The sequence below is a fragment of the Ovis aries genome, chromosome 6, assembly GCF_016772045.2.
Source record: "Ovis aries strain OAR_USU_Benz2616 breed Rambouillet chromosome 6, ARS-UI_Ramb_v3.0, whole genome shotgun sequence".
NCBI lineage: Eukaryota > Metazoa > Chordata > Mammalia > Artiodactyla > Bovidae > Ovis > Ovis aries.
In genome coordinates, this window is record NC_056059.1 from 17,853,083 (window position 1) to 17,879,206 (window position 26,124).

At 41.6% G+C, this 26,124-nt stretch overlaps 1 protein-coding gene across 3 annotated transcripts in view; it reads left to right on the forward strand.

Moving 5' to 3' along the window:
- PAPSS1 (3'-phosphoadenosine 5'-phosphosulfate synthase 1) overlaps window positions 1-26,124 on the forward strand; it is a 114,152-nt gene that overhangs the window by 16,218 nt on the left and 71,810 nt on the right. For all 3 annotated transcript variants that reach the window (XR_009601133.1, XM_004009639.6, XM_012179553.5), the window contains exons 3-5: window positions 3,645-3,880; window positions 11,528-11,666; window positions 18,734-18,852. Coding sequence is in view for 2 of the 3 variants with exons in the window: in XM_004009639.6 (XP_004009688.1) it covers window positions 3,645-3,880; window positions 11,528-11,666; window positions 18,734-18,852 (494 nt within the window). In the remaining variant the exon portion in view is untranslated. The remainder of the gene's footprint in view (window positions 1-3,644; window positions 3,881-11,527; window positions 11,667-18,733; window positions 18,853-26,124) is intronic.

Consider the following 26,124-nt stretch of genomic DNA (forward strand, 5'->3'; position numbering starts at 1 on the left):
AGCTCTTTCTTTGAGTCACGTTTCTATGGTCTGTGTTTTTGAAGTGGTTTTTGTAAGCTGGCTTTCTGTTAGATTCTAAATTTCCTGAATTTTTATGTTTGAGAATGTCTTACCCATCTTTTATGACAGCTTGGTTGAGTAAAATATGTATTTGGTTCCTACTTTCTTTGTCTTAGAATTCTTAAAACATTACTCCATTTTCTTCTATTAAATGTTGTGACAAATCTGACTTTTTTCTGCTCTTTACGAGCTTTTTCTTTTAACGTGCATTTGTGAAGAATGATTACTTTTCCTATACTCTTTCAGAAGTTCTGCTTTTCTCATTTAGGCTCTTTGCTGTTCAGTCCTTCGGTCATGTCTGACTGCGACCCCATGGACTGCAACACACCAGGCTTCCCTGTCCTTCACTATCTCCTGGAATTTGCTCAAACTCATCCCCATTGAGTTGGTGATGCCATCCAACCATCTCATCCTCTGTCGTCCCCTTCTCCTCCTGCCCTCAATCTTTCCCAGCATCAGGGTCTTTTCCAGTGAGTCAGCTCTTCGCATCAGGTGGCCAAAGTATTGGAGCTTCAGCTTCAGCATCAGGCCTTCCAATGAATATTCAGGACTGGTTTCCTTTAAGATGGACTGGTTGGATCTCCTTGCAGTTCAGTGGACCCGAAGAGTCTTCTCCAGCACCACAGCTCGAAAGCATCAGTTCTTTGGGGCTCAGCCTTCTTTATGGTCCAACTCTCACATCCCTACGTGACTACTGGAAAAACCATAACTTTGACTAGAGGACCTTTGCCAGCAAATTCATGTACCTGCTTTTTTAAGGCTCTTTATCTTTCTGCAGTTGGTTTTTGTATGTAGTATGAAGGAGGGATCCATTTTCTTTTTTTTCCATGTAGATAATCAGTTGTCCCAAGAGAATATACAGATGAGGGTATCCTTTTTCTCTCTGATCTGCTGTGCCAGCTATCATAGATTAGGTTTCCACTTATGTGTGGGTTTGCTTCTGGGAACTCTCATCGATTCCACTGGTATACTTTACTTGTCTATTCCTCTGTTATTACCACACTGTTTTAATTACTGTATGTTTGTAAAGTCCTGAAATTCAGTGGAGTAAGTCTTCTTACCTTCTTCATTGGCAATATCTTGACTTTTTTTTTTGGCTCTTTGTATTGTATGAGTTTTGTAATCTGTTTGACCAATTCCCCCAAAATCTTGTTGGGATTTGGTTTGGGGTTACGTTGTATCTAAAGATCAACTTGGGGTGGATTGATCTTTAAAAATTGAGTACTCCTTTTCTTGAACCTAGTATATTCCCTTTATTTTACCACTAATGATGTTTATAAATGCTGTTTATCAGATTTTTTTTTGTTTGTTTTGGTACTTACCTTCAGGTCTATGATGTAATCAATTTCATAATTTTCTACTTGAAAAGAAAATGTATTCCCCTGATGTGGGAGGTATTCTATATACATTCACCAGACCAGGCTTGTTAATTGTGGGTTTTTTTTTTTTTTTTTGGTGACAATATTGTTGGATACAGAATTCATGACTTCTTTCTTTTTCTTTCAATTCAGTAGCTTAACCAGATCTGTCCAGGTTTGTACGCCATTTTCTTGAAACACTGCCTTTTCTCAGATTTTGTTTCAGATCAGCTTTCTTTGTATTTTTATGTTGATTTGTATATTATTTCACCAGGGCCCCTGTAACAAATTGCTGCAAACTGAGTGGCTTCAGACAGCAACAGTTTATTCCCTCACAGTTTAGGAGGCGGCTGGAGGCCTGAAATCAGGGTGGCTTCTTCCTGTGGGCTCTGAGGGACAGGCTGTTCCGCGCCCCTCTCCTGGCGTCTGATGCTTCTGGCAGTCCTTAGCATTCCCTGGCTTGCAGGCACACCACTCCAGCGTCTGCTTTTGCCTTCCCATGGCCTTGTTATAAAAACACCAGTCCCTGGATTTAGTGCCCATCCTAGTCCTGTGTGACCTCATTTTAGTTTAAGTAATTGCATGCACAGAGACCCTGTTTAAAACAACAATAAGCAAAGGACAGAAAAACCCAGTGTCCTCAGCCTCTGTGTTTACTCATTCTTGATACGTAACAAGTTACCCAAAACCTAGTGGTGCGGAACAGCCGTTTTAACTTGCTCACCGTTCTGTGGGTAAGGAGGTCAGGAGGGCTCTGCTGGGCAGGTTCCCTCTGGGTCTTGCATGCTTGCAGTCATGCTGGCTTGGGCTCCAGTCAGGTAAAGCCATAGCTGGTCAGGTGTCTGCAGGAGCTTCACAGTAGGTGCTGCTTGTCGGCCGGGATCTTAGCTGGCTGGGATTATCAGCTAGAACACCTACTTCTCATTTCTCCAGCGTGTGGTCTCAGTATTTAACAGCTGTTGTGTAGTTGCTAAGTCAAGTCTGACTCTTTCTGACCCTGTGGACTGTAGCCTGCCAGGGTCCTCTGTCCAGGGGTTTCTCCAGGCACGAATACTGGAGGAGGCTGCCATTTCTTTCTCCAGGGGATCTTCTTGACTGAGGGGTCAAACTGGAGCCTCCTGCATTGGCAGGTGGATTCTTTATAGCTGAGCCATCAGGGAAGCTCTGTTTAACAGCTGGGTTCTCTCAAATTAAATATCCAAAGAGAAGCTGAATAGCTTTTTCTGACCCAGTCTTGGAAGTCACACGTCATCATTTTCACTGTATTCTTTTGGTTATAGGTGAGTCCTAAGTCCAGCCCAGATTCAAGGGCTGGGAAATACAATAGACTTTGCCTGTGAATGGGACAGTGGCAATGTCCTGTTGTAAAAAAACTTTTAGGCCAATGTTGGAAAATATACTACCTGCTATGCTTGTTAATATACATTTTTAATGTAGAAAGCATCTAATGCTATATTGATCCTTTTAGCATATCATCGTTTTTAAAATTTATTTTTAAGTTTGCCTTCTATACTGAAATGTCAAGAGTTTCAGTACACGAGGTTCAGTGTTTTCTCTCGTCTCCTGTCTTAGTTGTGAATTCTGTAATAACATGCTCCCTAAGATGGCACATCTTAGTGCATAAATACACTCTTTCTTTTCCTTCACTTCTCATCATTTAGTGACTAAACATCATTAGTAGAGGAAGGTGAAATGAGAATATTCTTTTCTTTCTAGATTAATTATGTTATAAATTAGATTCTCAGTTACTTTTATCATGATAGTCTTTGGGAAGTGTTGATCCTGGGATCTAGAGGTCACTTTCTAATATTTATTTCACTGACTTTGGTCTTTTCTTTCTCTACCCTCACAGAAGTAACTTGGGCATATAACTTTGTTTTAGAATTGGCATGCAGCTTTAGAATAGTGGTAACGAGAGGACTTGGTGATTATCTGTACTCAACCAAATATGATATTCAGATTGGTTAAGCCTTTGTAGCTCAGTGATTTCTGGGATACCTTTGGATTTAGATAGGAATTACTAAAACATAAATGCTTATTATAGTTAAATTATAGATGTTTTCCTAGCTAAGACATAGTATAATCTTACAGAGAAATATTGGATAAGAATGTTACTAAGAGATTGCTTTGAATAATGAATATAATTAAGCCTGTGATTAAAATTCTTTATTACTAAGTAATTATCCTCAATTTTCTATCTGAAATATGTGGACTGTTCACTTTTAGGCTTATCTGGAGCAGGAAAGACCACAGTAAGCATGGCTTTGGAGGAATACTTGGTTTGCCATGGTATTCCATGCTACACTTTGGATGGTGACAACATTCGTCAAGGTCTCAATAAAAATCTTGGCTTCAGTCCTGAAGACAGGGAAGAGAACGTTCGACGCATCGCGGAAGTAGCTAAGCTGTTTGCAGATGCTGGCTTAGTATGCATCACAAGTTTTATATCACCTTATACTCAGGTATGTGGCTTTTGCACCATTGTGGTTCTAATTAAATATATTGAGAATATGGTGTCAGAAAAAGCAAGTAATGTAAACATTGACATGTACTCTGAGGCTAAATCCAGATTAAAACAATTAACCTACAGCATTTCTATGCTGCAACTTTCTAAGTAAATTCATTCTTGAAAAGCTTGCTGTGACCCACTCATCCCCTGGCCCCTACCAAGTATAACCAAAGTTGTTGACCAAGCCAATGGCCAAATTATTTCAAGTTTGACTTTTCAGTTCACAAAACCTATAATAAAGACTCAATATGCATTAAACACCAGGGAAAATGTTAGATTTCTTAACATGTGTCCTGTTGGGACTGTTTTTACTCACAATTCCTGAGGCTCATCTTTCATCACATTTTTTCATAGAGACCATAGCAGCACTAATTCACTTCTTTGTATTTCTTTGAGAAAAATCATGTCGTTTTTCTTCATGAGAATTTCATTTCCCTCTGCCTAGAAGGTGTTCATTGCCTTCCTCCTAGCCTCACCTCAGCATCAGTTGACCCCTGCTCATGCTCTGAGTCTCAGGTTGGGTATCTTCTCCTCTCATACTTTGCTGGGTATCTGTCTTGGTTGCCCTTGGTATTGTACCTAACACATTAAAAAAAAATTTAATTGATTTTTGGCTGTGCTGTCTCTTTGTTGCTTTGTGCGGGCTTTCTCTAGTTGGGGTGAGTGGGGACTCCTCTTCATTGTGGTATCCTCTTGTGGATATCACAAGTCCATTGTGGAGTCCTCTTCATTGTGGTGTCCTTTTGGGGATACCACAGGTCCATCGTGGAGTCCTCGTCATTGCAGGTTTCTCATTGTGGTGGCTTCTGTTTTGGAGCACAGGCTCTAGGTGGATGATGGCCTTCAGTAGTTGGCAGCACGTGGGCTCAGTAGTGGTGGCGAACGGGTTTGAGGGTACATGGGTTTCACTAGTCGGCTCATGGGCCCTGGAGCGTGGTCTTAGTAGTTGCGGCGTACAGGCTTAGTTGCCTCATGCCATGTGGATTCTTTGCGGACCAGGGATCAAACCTGTGTCTCCTACATTGGCGGATGGATTCTTATCCACTGTACCACCAGGGAGGTCACATTGTTTTATTATAAATGCCAGTTTTTTGGTTGATAATGTTACTAGCAGTGGCAGCAGTAATGATAACAGGGATGATGATAATAGTAGCAGCCAGCATTTACTGGACACTTACTGTGTACTGATAACAGTTTTAAAGTGCTTTCATGTGAACTAGCTCCCTTAGCTCTCATCACTCAGTAAGGAGGGTGGAGGTGAGGAAACAGAGATGTGAATCACCCAGGCTCACACACTGCATGGAGGAGCAAGGATTTGCTCCCAGACAGCATCACTGGGATCCATGCTCTTGCCCACTGTGCTTTGCTGCCTCTAAACCCCACTGGCTCCTTGATGCTGGGGTTCCGTCTGATTGGTCTTTATAATCTTGACGCTAAGCCCAGATCCGGGAACACAGTAGATATTTAGAACACAGTAGACATTTGTTAAATGATAGCATAGTCTCTTAGGGAGCCCAGATATGTAAAAACAGATGAGATAGCTTAGTGGTTAAAGATAGCAGCTTAGAAGCCGGAAACAAGAGACTGAAATCTCGGCTCTCCCAGTTACTGTTAGGACCTTGGCCAATTTACTTAACCTTCCAAGCTCAGGTAATGCCTGCCTTGTTGGATTGCTGTGTATGTGTGTGTGTGTATGTGTGTGTGTATGTGTGTGTGTATGTGTGTGTGTGTGTATGTATGTGTGTGTGTGTATGTGTGTGTGTGTGTGTAGTGTGTGTGTGTGTGTGTGCGTGTGTATGTGTGTACGCATGTGCATGTGTGAGTGCGTGCGTGCGCTCAGCCACTCAGTTGTGTCTCTTTGTGGCCCCACCAGGCTCCTCTGCCCATGGAATTTTCCAGGCTAGAGGTTGCTCTGAGGATTAGGTAAATCATGCATTCACTGCTCTCAGCACAGGGATGATGTGTAGTAAGTATTCAGTAAGTGTAATAAGTAATAGCACAATTCTATTATTGTAATGTAAATCTGGACGGGTTACTTAGACTTCAAAAAAAAATTTGAGCTGTAAAGATTATAGATTAAGTGTGATGAGTGTTAATCACAGAGATTCACTTAATTGAAGTGTGGCAGGAGTTGTAAAAGGTTCTTTGAGGACTGCAGCTGCTGCTGCTAAGTCGCTTCAGTCACGTCTGACTCTGTGCGACCCCATAGACGGCAGCCCACCAGGCTCCCCCGTCCCTGGGATTCTCCAGGCAAGAACACTGGAGTGGGTTGCCATTTCCTTCTCCAGTGCATGACAGTGAAAAGTGAAAGTGAAGTTGCTCAGTCGTGTCCGATTCTTAGTGACCCCATGGACTACAGCCTACCAGGCTCGTCCGTCCGTGGGATTTTCCAGGCAAGAGTATTGGAGTGGGGTGCCATTGCCTTCTCCCTTTGAGGACTAGCTGCTTTTCATTTTCCTGAAGCATTGGGATCAGTGTCAGTACATCAGCTTAAAGTATCCTTGCTAATGAAGTGTGTAAGAGAATGAGAGTTGTTAGAATTCCTCAATCCTTGGATGAAACAGTTTTCACAGTGATATATAATAATGATGATATTCTTGCACCTTCTGGGAATCTTTGCAGTTCTTGGAAAAAGAAAAAGTCAGTAATACCTTTGGAGAGCTAGCAACTGAGACCTGGGTATCTAAAAGTATATGCTAATATGCTTTTTTTGGCCCTGTTGTTTCCATAGCATGGAACAAAACTTCTGTTGATTTCATGCCTAAAAGCACTGAGAATGGAAATGAGGTTTAGATTATGTTTATAGCATGTCAAAAATCCACGATAATATTTGTACCAAGTCATATTATATAGGATATGTGTATTCTTCTATGTCACCCCTGAACTTGGGCATCTTGGTTGTAAAAATAAACTTGATAATTCTTATCCTTAAGGAGCTGGTAAGTGATCTGGTGGGAGCATAGAGATGTGATCTTAAGGCAAGCAATTTGGTACGTGTATGAAAACTGCTGTGGAAGATCCAAAGAGGTGATGCTGCTTGAGGTGAGTCATGAAGGGTGACTCAGTGTACCAGTTAGACCGGAGGGAGAAGGCTATTTCAGACAGAGGAGGTACTGCAGTAGTTACAAAAGCGTGGACACGTGAGGGAATTGCACCTGGGGGACTGTAGGTAGTTTGTTTTGGCTGCTCTGCAGGATAAACATGAGGAAAGATGCAGCTCGAGCCACTTGCAGCAATCTCACGGCAGACTCCAGACTGCTCAGGGCTTTGCCCCAGGGGTGGTGGAGAGCTGAGATTGTGCTGGGGAATGGTGTCTCAGGGTGTATATTTTCGTGAGGTCACTGTAAAGCCTGGAATGAGAATGGTCTAGAGGTAGGAGAATAGTTAGGAGGCTTTTGGGGTGAATCCAGGCACCGGCCGTGGGAATAGAAAAGATGGGGCATATTTGAGAGCTCTTGAGCATGTAGCATCAGTGGGATGTCGTGCCTGGATTGATTGCAGAATTGGGGGTGAACATGAAGGAGGGTGCTTTCTGAAGAGAAGATGGTCTGATTGAGTTAGAAGATGTAGAGTAGGAAGGGAGGAGAAAACTGTCATTTTAGGTGGATTAGATATGAAGTGTCGGTGGCGTACCTAGGTTAAGATGACCACTGGGTTGTTTGGAAATGTGTTCTGGAGCTCAGGAACGTTGTATAGAATTGAGATACAGTTTTGGAAGTCATTAACTCAATTAGTTGAAGCCTTGATGAAGCTGGAAAACAAAAGCGTGTAGAGAATGAGAAGACAGTGACAGATGGAAACTTGGGAACACCTTCATTTGGAAGGACAGTTGGAATAGTAGGATCACCACTGAACTGCTGTGCCGGAAACGAACGTCATAAAGCTCGTGAAATTATTTCAGTACATTAGGATCTGTGACAGAGGTACACGGTGGGTACTTTCCCAGACGGCACAGTGGTAAAGAATCGACCTGCCAGTACAGGAGATGCAAGAGACGCGGGTTTGATCCCTGGGTCCGGAAGATCCCCTGAAGTTGGAAATGGCAACCTGCTCCAGTTTTCTTGCCCGGAAGATCCCATGGACAGAGGAGCCTGGTGGGCTGCAGTCCATGGGGTCACAAAGAGTCAGACAGGACTGAGTGAGCACTGAGAACTCAGAGGAAGCAAGGCCCTCAGCCAGCTTGGATGCGTGGGGCAGGGTTCCTGAGGACTTAGCATGGAGCTTACTCTGAGGGAGCACACTGCTGTAGCCACAGGAGAGGGTTGAGCGTGTTTGCAGGGGGTATGGCAAAGGCATCAGATCCAAGCAAGCTGGTAGAAAGACTGGCATTAATTATCAATAGAACGTCGAGTACAAGACTTGAGAATGTTGGTCCAGGTGAAGGGGGCCTGTCCTGTCACTCTGAGAAGCTTGGGTTTTACCCTGATGGCAATGGGGGGGGTCTCTGAAGAGTTTAGTGACGTGGTTGAATTTGCATCATCTTGTCATCCTGGGTACAGTGTAGAGTGTGCCTTTGAGAAGATCAACGCTGGAAGTGTCATACATGTCCAGGCAAGAGAAATAAGGTGGAACCAGAAGTTAGGCAAGGAGTGGATTAGTGTAATGTCTGGAGATAAAATCTGAAGGACCTTGTGGCAAAATGCACAAGATGGGATGGCAAAGGGAAGGAACCAGGAAAATTCTGGGGATTCCAGGTGAATAGTGTTCTTATCCCTTGATTTGGGCAGCATGGGTGGGAAGGACAGCCTGGGAGAAAAGAGAATGCGTTCAGTTTTTGGACATGTTCAAGGTACATGGGGGGTGTCCAGGAGGGTGTATGTAGGAGGAAGTTTCAAAAGGGTGTTTAATTTCAGCAATGGACGGAGTTCAGGCTGGAGAGCTGGTGTGTATGTTGTAGTTTCCACGGTGAAAGCAGTTGAGAAGAGTGCTCCGGGACTGTGTGGGGTGAGCAGTGGGCTCCTGATCAGCGGTGGGCAACACCAGCGCTGCAGCGAGGGATGAAGTGGAAGGAGCCCTGGGCAGCCTGTGTGGGACCCACCAGGGAGTAGCCTTGTTGGGGTATGGACAGCTAGTCGTGTGAAATGTGGGCAGGATGGCCTGGCAAGTGCCCATGATGATGGGGATTTTTGTATCATTTGTTTGTTCACCTGTTTTTAAGGGAAAACAGTGACTTTTACTTGTTTGTTGCCAGTGAAGAAAGAGAAGGTTGAAGATTGCAGATGAAGCAGGAATTGTGGACTGAGCAAATTTCATTAGAGGGAAGGGATTTTTATTTTTTAACTTGTTATCTTGTATTGGGTTATAGCCAATTAACAATGTTGTGACAGTTTCAGGTGAACAGCAAAGGGACTCAGCCAAGCATACACATGTATCCATTCTCCCCTCAACTCCCCTCCCATCCAGGCCACCACACAACATTGAGCAGAATTCTGTGTGCTATACAGCGGATCCTTCTCTGCTATCCGTTTTAATCATAGCAATGTATACATGTCCATCCCCAACCCCCAACTATTCAGAAGGAGATTTTTTTAAACGTATGATTTTAAAAGTTACTTTCCATTTACAGTTACTACAAAACATTGGCTCCATCCCCGGTGTCGTACAATACATCCTTGAACCTGTCTTGTACTGAGTAGTTTGTATCTCTCACTCCCCCACCCCTGTGTTGCCCCTTCCCTCCTCTCCCCATTGGTAATCACTGATTTTTTTCTCTCTGTGAGTTTGCTTCTCCTTTGTTATATTCACTAGCTTGTATTTTTTTTAAGATTCCACGTGTAAGTGATACCATACAGTATTAGTCTTTCTCTGTGAAACTTGTTTCGTCAGCATAATGCCCTCCAGGCCCATCCATGTTGTGACAGATGGCAAAATCTCCTTCTTCTCTATGGCTGAGTAGTATTCCATTGTCGGGTAGGGCATTTTCAGTCTGACGGCAGGAGTGCAGGAGGGAATGTAGGTATATTTATACGGCAGAGGGGAGACGGAGAGCGTTCGTGTCTGGGATTTTCTTTTTAAAGTTACAGGGGTGGCCATTGGTAAGAGTAGAAGCAGGTTCGAGTGGAGGGACCATAAGAATGATGGTAAATGACCGCAAAAATGGTGGCACTGCCTTGGATGGATTGGGTGAATGTGGAGCCTGACTTTGAGAACAGGCAGGGGAGTGACGCCTGAAGGGAGAACTCGGTTTTAGTTAAGATCAGAAAGAAGTAGTTCACTTAAAAGGGCGGAGTATTCCAGAAGACCAGGGTGGAGAGATTTTAGACTGGGCGATGAAGTAATTACCAGAGTTGGGGGTTCGGAGCCAGGCAGAAAAATAAAGTTTGGGGCATGTTAGAGATGTGCAGTGGCTGCAGGGGTTTGTATTTGGCAAGACAATAAACTAGCCTCAGGGTTCTGAATGGATTTCTGGTGAAGTTACTTTCAGGCCAGCACAGGCTGAGGCTGAGTGGTTGTTAAAAGAGCGGCCTGATGGCATTTGCATTCAAACTGAGCTTTGGCTCACGTTCCTCATAAAGTTTCAGTTCAGTTCAGTTCAGTCGCTCAGTCGTGTGCGACTCTTTGCGACCCCATGAATCGCAGCACGCCAGGCCTCCCTGTTCATCACCATCTCCTGGAGTTCACTCAGACTCACGTCCATCGAGTCCATGATGCCATCCAGCCATCTCATCCTCTGTCGTCCCCTTCTTCTCCTGCCCAAAATCCCTCCCAGCATCAGAGTCTTTTCCAATGAGTCAACTCTTTGCATGAGGTGGCCAAAGTACTGGAGTTTCAGCTTTAGCATCATTCCTTCCAAAGAAATCCCAGGGTTGATCTCCTTCAGAATGGACTGGTTGGATCTCCTTGCAGTCCAAGGGACTCTCAAGAGCCTTCTCCACACCACAGTTCAAAAGCATCAATTCTTCGGTGCTCAGCCTTCCTCACAGTCCAACTCTCACATCCATACATGACCACGGGAAAAACCATAGCCCTGACTAGCTGGACCTTAGTCAGCAAAGTGATGTCTCTGCTTTTGAATATACTGTCTAGATTGGTCAAAACTTTTCTTCCAAGGAGTAAGCGTCTTTTAATTTCATGACTGCAGTCACCATCTGCAGTGATTTTGGAGCCCCCAGAAATAAAGTCTGACACTGTTTCCACTGTTTCCCCATCTATTTCCCATGAAGTGATGGGACCGGATACCATGATCTTCGTTTTCTGAATGTTGAACTTTAAGCCAACTTTTTCACCGTCTTTCACTTTCATCAAGAGGCTTTTTAGCTCCTCTTCACTTTCTGTGAACATTTTTGTGGGGCATTTATTGTTCTCCCTCCTGGAACTTCCCAGTATATCTGATTTTCAGAATAGCAATGCTTTTATTTTTTATTTTTATTTTTATTTTTAGCAATGCTTTTAAAATTCTTAATGCAGAATGGGCTTGTTAACCTAATTTCTTGGGTTTTTATTTTCAGTTTATATTTTTAAAATATAAATTAAACTCTGGCTAATACATTTTGCACTAACTCAACCAAAAAGCTCTTTGACTTGTCCTTGTTATTTTTATAGTACCCTTGGTTCCTGTGAGCATTCTTTGTTAAGTTTCTGCGCATGTCTTTTTTCTAAGGATCGCAACAATGCAAGGCGGATTCATGAGGGTGCAAGTTTGCCTTTCTTTGAAGTGTTTGTCGATGCTCCCCTGCATGTTTGTGAACAGAGGGATGTCAAGGGACTCTACAAAAAAGCACGGGCTGGAGAAATTAAAGGTAAGTAATATGTTTTTTCCCCAGTTTGTCTTCCCTTAAGTATTTCATCTTACCATATCTGAGACTGATAATCTTTTCTAAGAGTTGAAAGGGTTCAAACAACTTGAAGCTCCTTGAGAAGAGTAAGTGGGTCTTACTACACAGGTGTATCTCTCAGGCCTAACCAGTAGTGGTACTGTGTACACTCAGTATCATCCATCAGGTTAAAATCCTACTCATAAGACAAGTTTTAGAGGACTTGGACTTTAGGGGCTGGTGGAAACTTATTGGTGTAATTTGGTGCCTAGCACTTTTGTGGTCTTTGTTCTAGTGAAAATGTAAGAAATTCCATAGTGAATGGGGAAAATGCCAAAATTATAAGCATCTTGAGAGCAAGGAAAATGTCTCATTCTTATGTATAACATGTTGCTTGGGATGATCTGAAATTCATTCTATGTATGATTGTTGCATTAGATTGAATTAACATTTCAAAGAACATGTAGCTTGTATTTTCAGTTTTATAGTCTGTTCCCAGAGTTTCAACTCTGATGAATATTTGTTTTGTTTTTTTTTTTTTTGAGGATTTTTTTTAAAATTTTTTAAATTTTAATATCTTTAATTCTTACATGCGTTCCCAAACATGAACCCCCCTCACACCTCCCTCCCCATAACATCTCTCTTCTGATGAATATTTGGCATAGTGACATTTAGAACTTGTTCCTCTGTGGCCTTTGATACCAATCATTCTATTTATCTTTTAGACATCCTTTGACATTAGTCCTGGTCTGTTATTAACAGTAAGAGAGAGCAGGCCAACAGGAAAAAAGCATCAAAGATAGATATTTAGTTTACATTGTTCAGGATCAGTTCATGCTGGTAACTTTTATTTGCCTTCCCAGCAGGGAATATGATAGCCTGAGACTATCAGAAGCTCCCAGGAGTTCTATGAAGTATAGATTTTGGCACCAGCTTCTGACCCTGAAAAGGAAAAGGTGGAACAGAAAGGAAAATGCTTGTTATGCTGGGTTCTTTTGTCTGGGCCTAGGAGCGCATTAGCAGTTGGGGCAAGTTCCACTGAATCTGGTGGTGAATTTGGTTCCCTTGGCAGGCTCGTGTCCAGTTTTGCCGCCTTGGAAGTTCAGTTTCACCCACGAAGCCTGTACTTTCTTGACTCAGGGAGAATAATGCTGAATACGATGACAACAGGAAGGGAACCAATTTATCCATTTAATTTCTAGGTCACCCTCTGGCTTACCTGGTAGCTCAGCTGGTAAAGAATCCGTCTACAATGCAGGAGACCCCGATTCAATTCCTGGGTCAGGAAGATCCCTTGGAGAAGGGATAGGCTACCCACTCCAATATTCATGGGCTTCCCAGGTGGCTCAGACAGTAAAGAATCTGCCTGCAATGTGGGAGACCTGGGTTTGATCCCTGGGTTGGGAAGATCCCTGGAGGAGGGCATGGCAACCCACTCCAGTATTCTTGCCTGGAGAATTCCATTGACAGAGGAGCCTGGTGGGCTACAGCCCATGGGGTTGCAAAGAGTCGGACACGACTGAGTGACTCAGCACACAGCTCTGTCTGTTGACAATCAGTGTTCACTTCTGTTTGTTCTTCATAGAGATTTGCAAAGAGAAGCTGAAGGATGTGTCCAGGATCCTGGTGTCTGAATCTTTTACTTATTTTAACTGTAGTTGTTTTTGTTGTTTTTGCAAGGATGGATTGCTGAAGGAGGTAGATTTGTCTGCCCACCTGGAGTAAGCACCCTCTTTACCATTTTTGGTGTTATTAGAATTTAGCACAAAGCATGGCCTAAAAGTAGGAAGTCAAGAGATACCTGGAGTAACAGCAGGCTTGGGTTTGGAGTACAAAATGAAGCAGGGCAAAGGCTAACAGGGTTTTGCTAAGAGAACGCACTATTCATAGCAAACACCCTCTTCCAGCAACACAAGAGATGACTATACACATTAATACACCAGATGGTCAATATAAAAATCAGATTGATTATATTGATTAAATTCTTTGTAACTGAAGATGGAAAAGCTCTATACAGACAGTAAAAAGAAGACTGTATCTCAGATCATGAACTTCTTACTGCAAAATTCAGACTTAAATTGAAGAAAAAAGGGAAAACCACTGGACCATTCAGTGAAAGTGACAAATAGATTCAAGGGATTAGATCCAATAGAGTTCCTGAAGAACTATGGACGGAGGTTCATGACATTATACAAGAGATGGTGATCAAAACCATCCTGAAGAAAAAGAAATGCAGAAAGGCAAAATGGTTGTCTGAGGAGGCCTTACAAATAGCTGAGAAAAGAAAGGAAATGAAAGGCAGAGGAGGAAAGGAAAGATATACCCATCTGAATGTAAAGTTCAGAGAATAGCAAGGAGAGATAAAAAAGCCTTTATAAGTGATCAATGCAAAGAAACAGAGGAAAGCAATAAAATGGGAAAGACTAGAGATCTCTTCAAGAAAATTAGAGATACCAAGGGAATATTTCATGGAAAGGTGGATTCAATAAAGTACAGAAATGGTAGGGACTTAACAGAAACAGAAGATATTAAGAAGAGATGGCAAGAATACACAGAAGAACTATACAAAAAAGATGATAATGATCTGGATGACCACAATGGTGTGATCACTCACTTAGAGCCAGACATCCTGGCGTGTGTAGTCAAGTGGGCCTTAGGAAGCATCACTATGAACAAAGCTAGTGGAGGTGATGAAATTCCAGTTGAGCTATTTCTAATCCTGAAAGATGATGCTGTGAAAGTGCTGCACTCAATATGCCAGCAAATTTGGAAAACGCAGTTTTCATTCTAATCCCAAAGAAAGGCGATGCCAAAGAAAGCTCAAAACTACCACACAATTGTCCTCATTTCATGTGCTGGTAAAGTAATGCTCAAAATCCTCCAAGCAAAGGTGGGAGGGGGTTCAGGATGGGGAAGACATGTACACCCATGGCTAATTCATGTCAATGTATGGCAAAAACTACTATAATATTGTAAAGTAATTAGCCTCCAATTAAAATTAAGTAATTAATTAAAAAAAAATCCTCCAAACGTGGCTTCAATAGTATGTGAACCAGGAACTTCCAGATGTACAAATTGGATTTAGAAAAGGCAGAGGAACCAGAGATCAAATTGCCAACATCCGTTGGATCATAGAAAAAGCTAGAGAATTCCAGAAAAAAATCTGCTTCATTGACTATGCTAAAGCTTTTGATTGTGTGGATCACAACAGCCTGTGGAAAGTTCTTCAAGAGATGGGAATACCAGACCACCTTACCTGCCTCCTGAGAAATCTCTATTCAGGTCAAGAAGCAACAGGTAGAACTGGACATGAAACAATGGACTGGTTTCTAATTGGGAAAGGAGTATGTCAGATGGTATATTGTCACCCTGCCTTTTTAACTTATATACAGAGTACATCATGCAAAATGCTGGGCTGGATGAAGCACAAGCTGGAATTAAGATTGCAGGGAGAAATATAAATAATCTCAGATATGCAGCTGACACCATTCTTATGGAAGAAGGCAAGAGGAATTAAAGGGCCTCTTGATGAAGGTGAAAGAGGAGAGTGAAAAAGCTGGCTTAAAATTCAACATTCAGAAAACAAAGATATAGCATCCGGTCCCATTACTTCATGGCAAATAGATGGGGAAACAGTGACAGACTTAATTTCCTTGGGCTCCAGAATCACTGCAGACAGTGACCGCAGCCATGAAATTAAAAGACACTTGCTCGTTGGAAGAAAAGCAATGACAAACCTAGACAGCATATTAAAAAGCAGAGATGTTACTTTGCCATCAAAAGTCTGTATAGTCAAAGCTATGGTTTTTCTACTAGTCATGTATGGATGTGAGAGCTGGACAGTAAAAAAGGCTGAGTGCCAAAGAATTGATTCCTTTGAACCGTGGGGCTGGTGAATACTCTTGAGAGTCTCTTGGACAGCAAGAAGATCAAACCAGTCAATCCTAAAGGAAGTCAACCCTGAGTATACATTGGAAGGACTGATGCTGAAGCTCCAATCCTTTGGCCGCCTAATATGAAAAGCCTACTGATTGGAAAAGGTCCTGCTGCTGGGAAAGATTGAAGGCAGGAGAAGGGGACAACAGGGGATGAGATGGTTTGACGGCATCACCAACTCAATGGACATGAGTTTGAGCAAATACTGGGAGATGGTGAATGATAGGGAAGCCTGATGTGCTGTAGTCCACGGGGTCGCAAAAAGTCGGACACGACTGAGCGACTGAACAACAACAAATGGCCCAAAGCATAATACTTAGTGCATACTCAGTAAATGCTTGTGGGGTGGTATGGAAGGTGGAGTAGAAGTCACGTGTTCAGCACGTTGATCTCCGCTGTTTGCAAAGTCTGTATTTGGCGCTAGGGATGTAAAGTTGAATAAGAAGACCAAAGCCAAAATACCTAAAGTCACTTGCAGTTTACATTCTGTATCTGGGAGTATATTTGTATTGGTTCAGTTTTCTCCATGTTGCTTGTACGCCAAGTATTTCTTGATTCCTCTGATTAGGCACTGATAAAACATTCCTTAGGTTAATGTATACCTATGTGCATAAGTGTACCCGCATTTATTTATTTTAGGTTAGCCATGATACTAGAGTTCCTGACTGGGTAGTTTTTAGAAATCGTTTACTTGTTAGAATGGTGCTTAGAGAGTTTCCTAGCAATGACCCTTGATGGTAAAAATTCAAGGACAGGTGGTATTACATCCATTCAGCGGACCTCAGGCTTTTATATGGCATTACTAAACTGTAAGTGTATGCCTCTGTCAGATACCTTAATACCTAGATTATTTTCATGATTAATGCTTCAGTAGTTATAATCTACTTATATAAATGTTTTCCTCACAATGTACATTTAGTATAATCACTTATGGGATAAATTATTTAGGAAGAAACTTCCTGGACTTTTAAAATGTTAAACCAAACCTCCTAACACAGTGATCTTCAGGCTTTGCTGAACACAAGGATCACCTAGGAGAACTTAAAAAATCGAGTGCCAAGGCTGAATCCCAGACCAGTGAAATCAGAATCTCTGGAGGGTTGGACCTGGTGATTCCAAGTTGTAGCTACATTTGAGAATCAGAGCTTATGAACTACGGTTTTAAATAACCAGATTTGTTTGTTTCCTACCTATGTTACTATGACGCACCAGTAATACTGTTGGAAGTATCAGTAATGCAAAAATTTCTTCTTGGGCTTAGGACTTCATGTGATACTTAGGAATATGAGATAGAAAAAGAATGAAATAGGTGGGTTGTAGACTTACAGTGTTCATCTTAAAGCTTCTTTAATACCTATGCCTCTTTTTAAGAATAAAAAAAAAAACCTTCGAATTTTATATTGGAATAGTCAGTGAACAATGTTGTCATAGTTTCAGGTGAATAGCAAAGGGACTCAGCCTTACATAATACATGTATCCATTTTTCCCCAAACTCCCCTCCCATCGAGGCTGCCACATAACTTTGAGCAGAGTTCCCTGTGCTATACAGCAGGTCCTTTTGGTTTTCCATTTTAAATATAACAGAGTGTACATGTCCATCCCAAAGTCCCTAACTGTCCCTTCCCCTTATCCTTCTGCAATCGTTAAGCTTGTTCTCGAAGTCGGTTCATTTGATGCCTATGCCTCTTGATAGTAATAATTTTAAATTCACATTTACCATTCTAACCCAGGAATTGGTGTTCTAAGGCAAACAGGCCCTGAATGACTTAGGTATGGAGTAGTGTGAAAGACAGGAATAGCATACGTTTAGCTCAGCCAGCCCATTCTGTGGTAGTAAGATGTATTCTTTCTCTTCTAGCAGTTACACAGTAGCACATATGTGATAGGGAAAATCTAAATAGTGGTTAATACCTAAATTGATTGCATTTGATTGTGGAATGTATTTGATGATATAACAGGATTCCTCACCTACGTTTTGCTTGAGCTGATAGTAGTTAATCGATCTTGATTAACTTAATGTGATCTTGAACACTTACTGTGATGGCAGAAGAAGCCTGCAGAGCTTTAATTTGGCTGCAGATAATCCTGGTGAATATAATAGACAGATTGACTTGGCATCAGTTTTTGCACTGAGAGGGAAAAAAACCTTGATGAGGTTGGTTGTATGCCCAGAGCTTAGGCGCTATATCCTGTGTCCCTGTGGAGAAGTTGGATGCTCTGGGTCACTTGGTATTCATTCCTGTTTCTTCATACAAGGCACTTACTTAACAGAGAAGAGGAAAGGTGATAGAAGTATTGTCTATCCTCATTATTTAAAGATTCCAGATCTGCACATGTGCCTGCTCACTCAGGTTTATTTGTAACCTCCACAGCAGTGTAGCCGCAGTGCTTTGGCTCGTAAACACACACACAGCAGCAACATTTTGGTCACCCAGAGTACATGCTCCCGGCTCAAGTTTGAACAATGCCTTTGTGTGTCAGCTCCCATGCTGTAAAGGAGTGTCCTTTACACAGCCTATTTAGTGCCATGTCTTTCACTTTTTGGCTTTTTGTTGGTGATTTTGCTTTTTAAAAATGCACTCCTCTACCTTGGCATGGTGCTGAAGTGTTGTCTAGTTGTGTGAACTGCAGGAAGACTGACCTGCCTTGGGGAGAAAATACGCGTGTTAGATAAGCTTTGTTCAGATGTGAATTCTGGTGCTTGTACCCATTATTTTGGTGTTAATGAATCAACTATATATATATATATATATATATAAAGAAATACTCATAAAAAGTTATATATTAATTGGTTGATAAAAATTTGGTGACCGGAGGCTCACAGGAACCCACCTCCATGTTTCTCCTTGGAGCTGAGGTTTAGTATTCACTATTTCCGTGTTTGTGGCAATTTTATTGAACACGATCGCTGCAAATAAGGAGGATCGACTGTTTGTGTTCAGAGAAGGAACAAAAGTTTAATTAGAAATCTTCTCCCCAGAAAGAAGTTTCAATAATATAACCCTGTAACCTAAAAGGGGGAGTGTAAAAATGAACTTCAGCATAGCAGAGACTTGCGCTGAAGAAACAGACTTCTTTTAATTTCCACCCTCTCTATCATCTGTTACCTTTTATAGGTTTCACTGGGATTGATTCTGAATATGAAAAGCCAGAGGCCCCTGAATTAGTGCTGAAAACAGACTCCTGTGATGTAAATGACTGTGTCCAGCAGGTGGTGGAGCTTCTACAGGAACGGGTAAGAGAATGTCAAAAGAGCGAATTCCCAGAGGATGATTGTGTCCGTTTTGTAACATTCCCTCTCCAAACAAAGGATGGTGGTAATATGGAGTAACATGTATATTTTAAGTTATTTTTTTCTTCCAGTTTTATTGAGACATAATTGACATACAGCATTGTTAGTTTATAGTGTACAGCATAATGATTTGACTTACATCTTGAAGTGACTATCACAGTAAGTTTAGTGAACATCCATCATCTCATATAGACACAAAATTAAAGAAATAGAAATATTTGTGTGTGTGAGTGTGTGTGTGATAGCTCTTAGGATTTGCTCTCAGGAACTTTAGTATATAGCATACAGTGGGGCTAATGACTTAGGGTTTGCTCTCTCAGGAACTTTAGTATATAACATACAGTGGGGCTAATGACTTAGGGTTTGCTCTCTCAGGAACTTTAGTATATAACATACAGCAGGGCTAATGTCACTTGTAATGTTGTACATGACATCCCCAGTTCAGTTCAGTTCAGTTGCGGCCGACTCTTTGTGACCCCATGAATCGCAGCACGCCAGGCCTCCCTGTCCATCACCAACTCCCGGAGTTCACTCAGACTCACGTCCATCGAGTCGGTGATGCCATCCGGCCATCTCATGCCCAGTACTCACCTTATCCCTGGAGATTGTGCTTCTTGACTGCTTTCCTCCAGTTCCCTCTCCTCCCCACCCCTTCCTCTGGTAACTACAAATCTGATCTCTTTTTTTTTGTGAGTTTGTTTGTGTTTGTGTGTTTTTAAAGCATAATTGACCTAGAACCCTGGGTTAGTTTCTGTCACATAACAGAATGGTGTTTTTATACATTTCAAAATGATCACCCCAATAAATCTAGTTATTACATGTCACCACAAAAATATTACTTAGTTATTAACTATATTCCCCACATTGTATATTTCTCTTGGAGCTGTAAGTTTGTCCCTGAGTCAGCCTCACCTATTTCTTTCCTTCTCCCCAGTGCCCTCTCTTCTGGTAAACGCCGATTTGTTCTCTGTGTCAGTAACTCTGTTTCTGTTTTGTTAAGCTTGTTCATTTCTTTTTTTAGATTCCATATATAAGTGAAATCAAACTGTTTATTTTTCTCTGTCTGACTTAATCATATCCTCCTTAATCATATCCTCATATCATCCATATTGTCATAAGTGGCAAGATTCCATTCTCTTTTGTGGCTAATATTTCCTTGTATACATCTACCACAACTTTATCCATTCATCTGCTGATGGGTACTTGGGTTGCATCCATATCTTGGATGTGTAAATAATGCAACATAGGGGTGTGTATATTTTTTCTAATTAGTGTTTTTATTTTCTTTGGGCAGATACCTAGAAGAGTTATTGCTGGACCATATGATAGTTCTATTTTTAATTTTTTGAGGACTATCTGTACTGTTTTCCATAGTGGCTACACTAATATGTGTTCCGCCAATAGAGTATGAGGATTCCCTTTTCTACACATTCTTGACAATACTTGTTATAACTTGTTGTGATTTTGATAATAACCATTCTGACAGGTGTGAGGTAATATCTCACTATGGTTTTGATTTGTATTTCCCTGATGATCAGTGATGTTGAACATCTTTTCATGTACCTGTTTATCAGTTGCGTATCTTTGTGAAAATGTCTGTTCAGCTCCTAAGAACCTCTGCCCATTTTTAAATCTTTTTTTTTTAATGTTAGTTGTATGAGTTCTTTGTATATTTTGGATATTAACCTTATCAGATGTATCATTTGAAAAATATCTTCTCGCATTCAGTAGGAGACCTTTTTGTTTTGTAGTTAATTTCCTTTGCTGTGCAAATTCTTAGTTTGATGTAGTCCTGTATGTTTATTTTTGATGGTGTTTCCATTCCTGAAGAGACATAGCCAAAAAAAAAAAAAAAAAAAAGTTATTAAGGCCAGAGAGCATACTGTGTTTTCTTGTAGAAGTTTTATGGTTTCAGGTCTTACATTTAATAAGACTTTAATCCACTTTTAATTTATTTTTTTATATGGTATGAGAAAGTTGGTCAGTTTGATTCTTTTGCATGTAGCTATCCAGTTTTCCTAAAAGTGTTTATTGAAGAGGCTGTCTTTTTCCTATTGTATATTCTTGGCCCCGTTGTTGTAGATTAATTGCCCATATAAGTGTGGGTTCATTTCTAGGCTCTCTATTCTGTTTGTTTGATCTATGTGTCTGTTTTTGTACCATAATGTTTTGATGACTGTAGCTTTATAGTACAGTTTGAAATTTTTAGGGAAGCATGATACCTCCAGCTTTGTTCTTCTTTCTCAAGATTGTTTTAGCTGTTTGGAGTCTTTTGTGTTTCCATACAAAATTTAAGATTATTTATTCCACTACTGTAAAAAATGCCATTAGTAGTTTGTTAGGGATTGTATTGAATTTGTAGATTGCCTTGAGTAGTGTGCTCGTTTTAACTGAATTAATTCTTCCAATCCATGGCCAAGGTATATCTTTCCACGTGTCATCTTCAGTTTCTTTCATTAGTGTCTTATAGTTTTCTGGTAACAAGTCTTTTACGTGCTTAGCTAGATTTATTCCTGTTTTATTCTTTTTGATGTGATTGTAAAAGGAATTGTCTTCTTAAGATCTCTTTCTGATAGCTCATTGTTAGTGTATAGCAATGCAATAGATTTCTGTACATTAATTTTGTAACCTGCAACTTTACCGAATTCGTTGATTAACTCTAGTAGTTTTTGATAGTCTCTTGCAGATTTTCTATGATTTTCTGTGTTGAGTTTCCTTATTCTTTGGTTACTCTTAATGTACTGCCAGATTTCTCCAGTGGTGAGCTGTTCCACCTCGTCCTTAGTGTGGGATCTGGCCTGCAGAGAGCTTTCCCCAGTGTTTCAACTTTACCTGCAGCTTTTAGCATTCACTTGATGCCTGTACTAGTGTTCTTGCTCCTCTCTCAGCGGTAAACTACTGTGGCTTTTTACCACACTTATTACCACTTACTGCCTCCTGCTAGCTGAGCTCATGATGGGGAAGTGATGGTGGTTCCCAGTTATACTGAAGTTCCAGCTTCAGTCTTTTTTCTTTTTTAATAAAGGAGGGGCAATATTTTTAAAATTAATTCTTTCTTTTTGTTTTTTTGACTGCACTGGTCTTCATTGCTTTGCATGGGCTTTCTCTAGTTGTGGCGAGCAGGGGCTACTCTTCATTCTGGCGCACGGGCTTCTCACTGCAGTTGCTTCTTTAGCTGCGGAGCACAGGCAAAAGCAGAGACATTACTTTGCCAACAAAGGTCCGTCTAGTCAAGGCTATGGTTTTTCCAGTGGTCGTGTATGGACGTGAGAGTTGGACTGTGAAGAAAGCTGAGTGCCGAAGAACTGATGCTTTTGAACTGTGGTGTTGGAGAAGACTCTTGAGAGTCCCTTGGACTGCAAGGAGATCCAACCAGTCCATTCTGAAGGAGATCAACCCTGGGATTTCTTTGGAAGGAATGATGCTAAAGCTGAAACTCCAGTACTTTGGCCACCTCATGCGAGGAGTTGACTCATTGTAAAAGACTCTGATGCTGGGAGGGATTGGGGGCAGGAGGAGAAGGGGACGACAGAGGATGAGATGGCTGGATGGCATCACTGACTCGATGGACCTGAGTCTGAGTGAACTGCGGGAGTTGGTGATGGACAGGGAGGCCTGGCGTGCTGCGATTCATGGGGTCACAAAGAGTCGGACACGACTGAGTGACTGAACTGAACTGAACTGAACAGGCTCTAGGCATATGGGCTAGGTAGTCGTGGCCCACAGGCTTAGTTGCTCTGTGGCATGTGGGATCTTCCTAGAGCAGGGATGAAACATGTATCCGCCGCCTTGGCAGGCAGATTCTTATCCACTGTCCCACCAGGGAAGTCCCAGCTTCAGTCTTAGGCAGGACAAATGTCCCCAGGGCTTGAGGGAGTTCTTTCTTAATGTCTCTTCCCCTCCCTGCATGGTAGCTAGCCTCTCCTTGAATCTGGGAGGTCTTGGAGGATGAGTCTCATGCCCCTCATGTGTAGATCCCTGGCTTGTATCGGTTCAGGGTCTTGGGCCAAGACAGTTTCTTCTACCTCCTTTCGGTGGACCATACTTGGTTCTGCTGTTGCTGTTGTTCAGTTGCTAAGTTGTGTTCAAATCTTTGTGACCCCATGGACTAAAGCATGCCAGGCTCCTCTGTCCTGTGCTGTCTCCCAAAGGCTGCTCAAATTCATGTCCATTGAATCAGTGATGCTATCTAACCATCTCATCCTCTTCTGGTCCCTTCTCCTTTTGCCTTTATTTTTTTCCCAGCATAAGGGTCTTTTCAAGTGAGTTGACTCTTTGCATCAGCTGACCAAAGTATTGGAGCTTCAGCTTCATTCAGCTTTAGTCCTTCCAGTGAATATTCAGGGTTGATTTCCTTCAGGATTGACTGGTTTGATCTCCTCGCAGTCCAAGGGACTCTCAAGAGTCTTCTCCAGCACCACAATTCAAAAGCATCAATTCTTCGGTGCTCAGCTTTCTTTATGATCCAACTCTCACATCTGTACATGACTACTTGCTTCTATAGACCTCCCGCAAAACAGTGGACCCTGGGCGGAGTGAGGGGTCCTTGCCGTCCCCCATCAGCTTAACGCTTTTGTGTTGGATGAGACAGTGTTGCAGGGGGCAGGCAGAGCTGTGTGCTTTCACCACTGAGGGAGCTCACTCTCCAGCCTCCAGACCTGCTCCTTATCTTCCTTCTGCAAACCTGTTATGGGCTCACTTAGGGTGAGTGCAGAACTCCTAGTGTCTGGGTTCAGAGTGATAACAACCCGCCACAAGAGTCCACACTCAGCCATTCAAGCTTTAAAATCTTTAAAGCTGTTTTCTTCTTTCTGTCTTTACTACAGCCACCTCTTCTTAGTCTCTACTGTAGGGAGATAATTCGTGTGTCTTGACTTTTTTTGGTGGGACTTGTCACTCTTTGGAAGCAGTTCATGTTACTGCGTTAGGACCTCAGCTCTGTGATGGGCTCAGGAAAGTTTGATTTTATAGATTAGCTGGTCTTTCTCCTTGTTAGGTGGTGGTCACTTGTGAGATCTGTTTCATTTTCAGTGTACCGTCTATCCTTACTCTACTTTGTGGGGTTGTTTATAGTTTTCTTCTAAATTTGTATGAAATTAGTGAGGTGAAACTAGTGGTAAAAAACTTGCCTGCCAACGCAGGACATGTGAGAGACGCAGGTTCAGTCCCTGGGTTGGGGAAGATCCCCTGGAGACGGAAATGGCAACCCACTCCAATATCCTTGACTGGAGAATCCCGTGGACAGAGGAACCTAGAGGGCTACAGACCATGGGGTCGCAAAGGGTCAGACATGACTGAAGCAACTTAGCACGCACGCACAGTGAGTATCCTCTGTCATTTTCACTGAGCTGTGTTTTCAAGATTTTTTCTTTCTTTCTTCTTAAATTTATTTTTGGCTGTGCTGTGTCTTTATTGCTGCATGCAGGCTCTCTCTAGTTGCAGCAAGCCGGGGCTAGTCTTCATCTCAGTGCACGGTCTTCTCATTGCCTTGACTTCTCTCGGGCCGGTGTGCAGGCTTCAGTAGTTCGGGTCATGAGTAGGCAAGGTGCGTGGGCTGAGTAGTTGTGGCACAGGGCCTTAGTTGCTCCGTGGCATGTGGGATCTTCCTGAACCAGGGATCGAACCCATGTCTCCTGCATTTACAGGTGGACTCTTAACCACTGGACCATGAGGGAAGTTCCTTCCTTTATATTTTGATATAATTTTGTTTGTATGTTTTGTGTATTGAACCCGTCCGTATTTTCTTTTTTAACTTAAGACTTGTCGTATCAATGTGGGAAGGATATACATAGTTCTATTTTCTGTTAGTTTGAATTATCTATTTTTTGCATCTAACTAGTGATTCTATGTGTTTTATGAAACTTCAGGAAAATGCACATAGATATTGTAAAATTTTGGTTCATGAATCTCTGAATCCATTTTATGGGCTTTAGATAATTCCAGATAGTTCAGACACTTAAAAGGGATTAGTTACTTAATAGGTGATGGCCATCCTTCCTTCCTTTCTTTCCTTCAATTCCTAAACACTTCTTTGGGGCCCTGCTTAGAATAATATCATTTGAATTTGACCCTTTAGTACATAGAGGCTATTTTTTTTGGTAGTAGTGGTCAAATGATTTTTTTAAAATTTATCTTGATAAAATTTTGTGACTCTTCTGTGAGTGTAAAATAGGACAGAGTTCTTATATATCTTTCATTAGCTTCCTGTTAGGTTAATAACTTGTATAATCATAGATCTTGTCTCAGAACTGAGAAATTAACCTTGGTACTAAAGCATAAGCTTATTTGGATTTCACCAGTTTCCCCACTAATGTCCTTTCCAGTTCTCTGACTCAATCCAAGAGTCTTCACTGTATTGACTTATTTTTAACCATGATTCTGTAAAGTGAAACTACGGGCTCACATGATGTCTGTTGTGCACAGGATTTTGCTTCCCCCCTAACCCAGTGGTAAAAAATGCAGGATTGACAGTCATTGTAATTTTAGGCTCGCTCTACTCGATATTCCCTCAAGTGGCCACCCCACCTCCAGTTCTGTATGCTTTTTATTCCATTTTATGTTGTTGGCAGAATCATCTTTCTAAAATGTAGTCTAATCCTTTCTGTCATTTACTCTAAAATATGTATTGATTTTTCCCAGTGTTTATAGGATTAAGGTGACTTGTGTTCAAGGTTCTCCATAGTTTGGTTTAAAACTGGATTTTTTATGTTTCACTACAGTGTTTACCTGTTTCTTTTTCTTTCCTTTTTTTTGATGCTGTTACTTGCCTTAGTCTCTGTGGCCTTAATTATTGCCTTGCTCCTAATCTGTTTGTTCTTAATTAATGATTGTACCTATTATTGTTCCTTTTATATGGTCTGTTATGGTCTATTCTTCCTTTTATTAATCTATATTATGCTTGCTAGACAGTCTCATAATTGGACAGTTTTATTCAAGGTTTTGAAAAAGGAATAGATAAGGAACTAATGTCTAATAAATGCTTGTTGTAAAGGACACGTATGTGGGGCTTTGTTTTTTAAAATATTTGCTTTGATGGTTAGAACTGGGGGAAAGTGGTCTTTCTTCTACTTTAGCTTCTAACCAGTTCTCCCTTGAATTACTATGGTGGTTTCCCACTTGGTCTTTGCACTGAGTGTATATGTCATCTAATTGTATTCACACAGTTAACCTATGAGTATTTCAGAGATCTGTGCTAACCGGCTCATGAACATATTG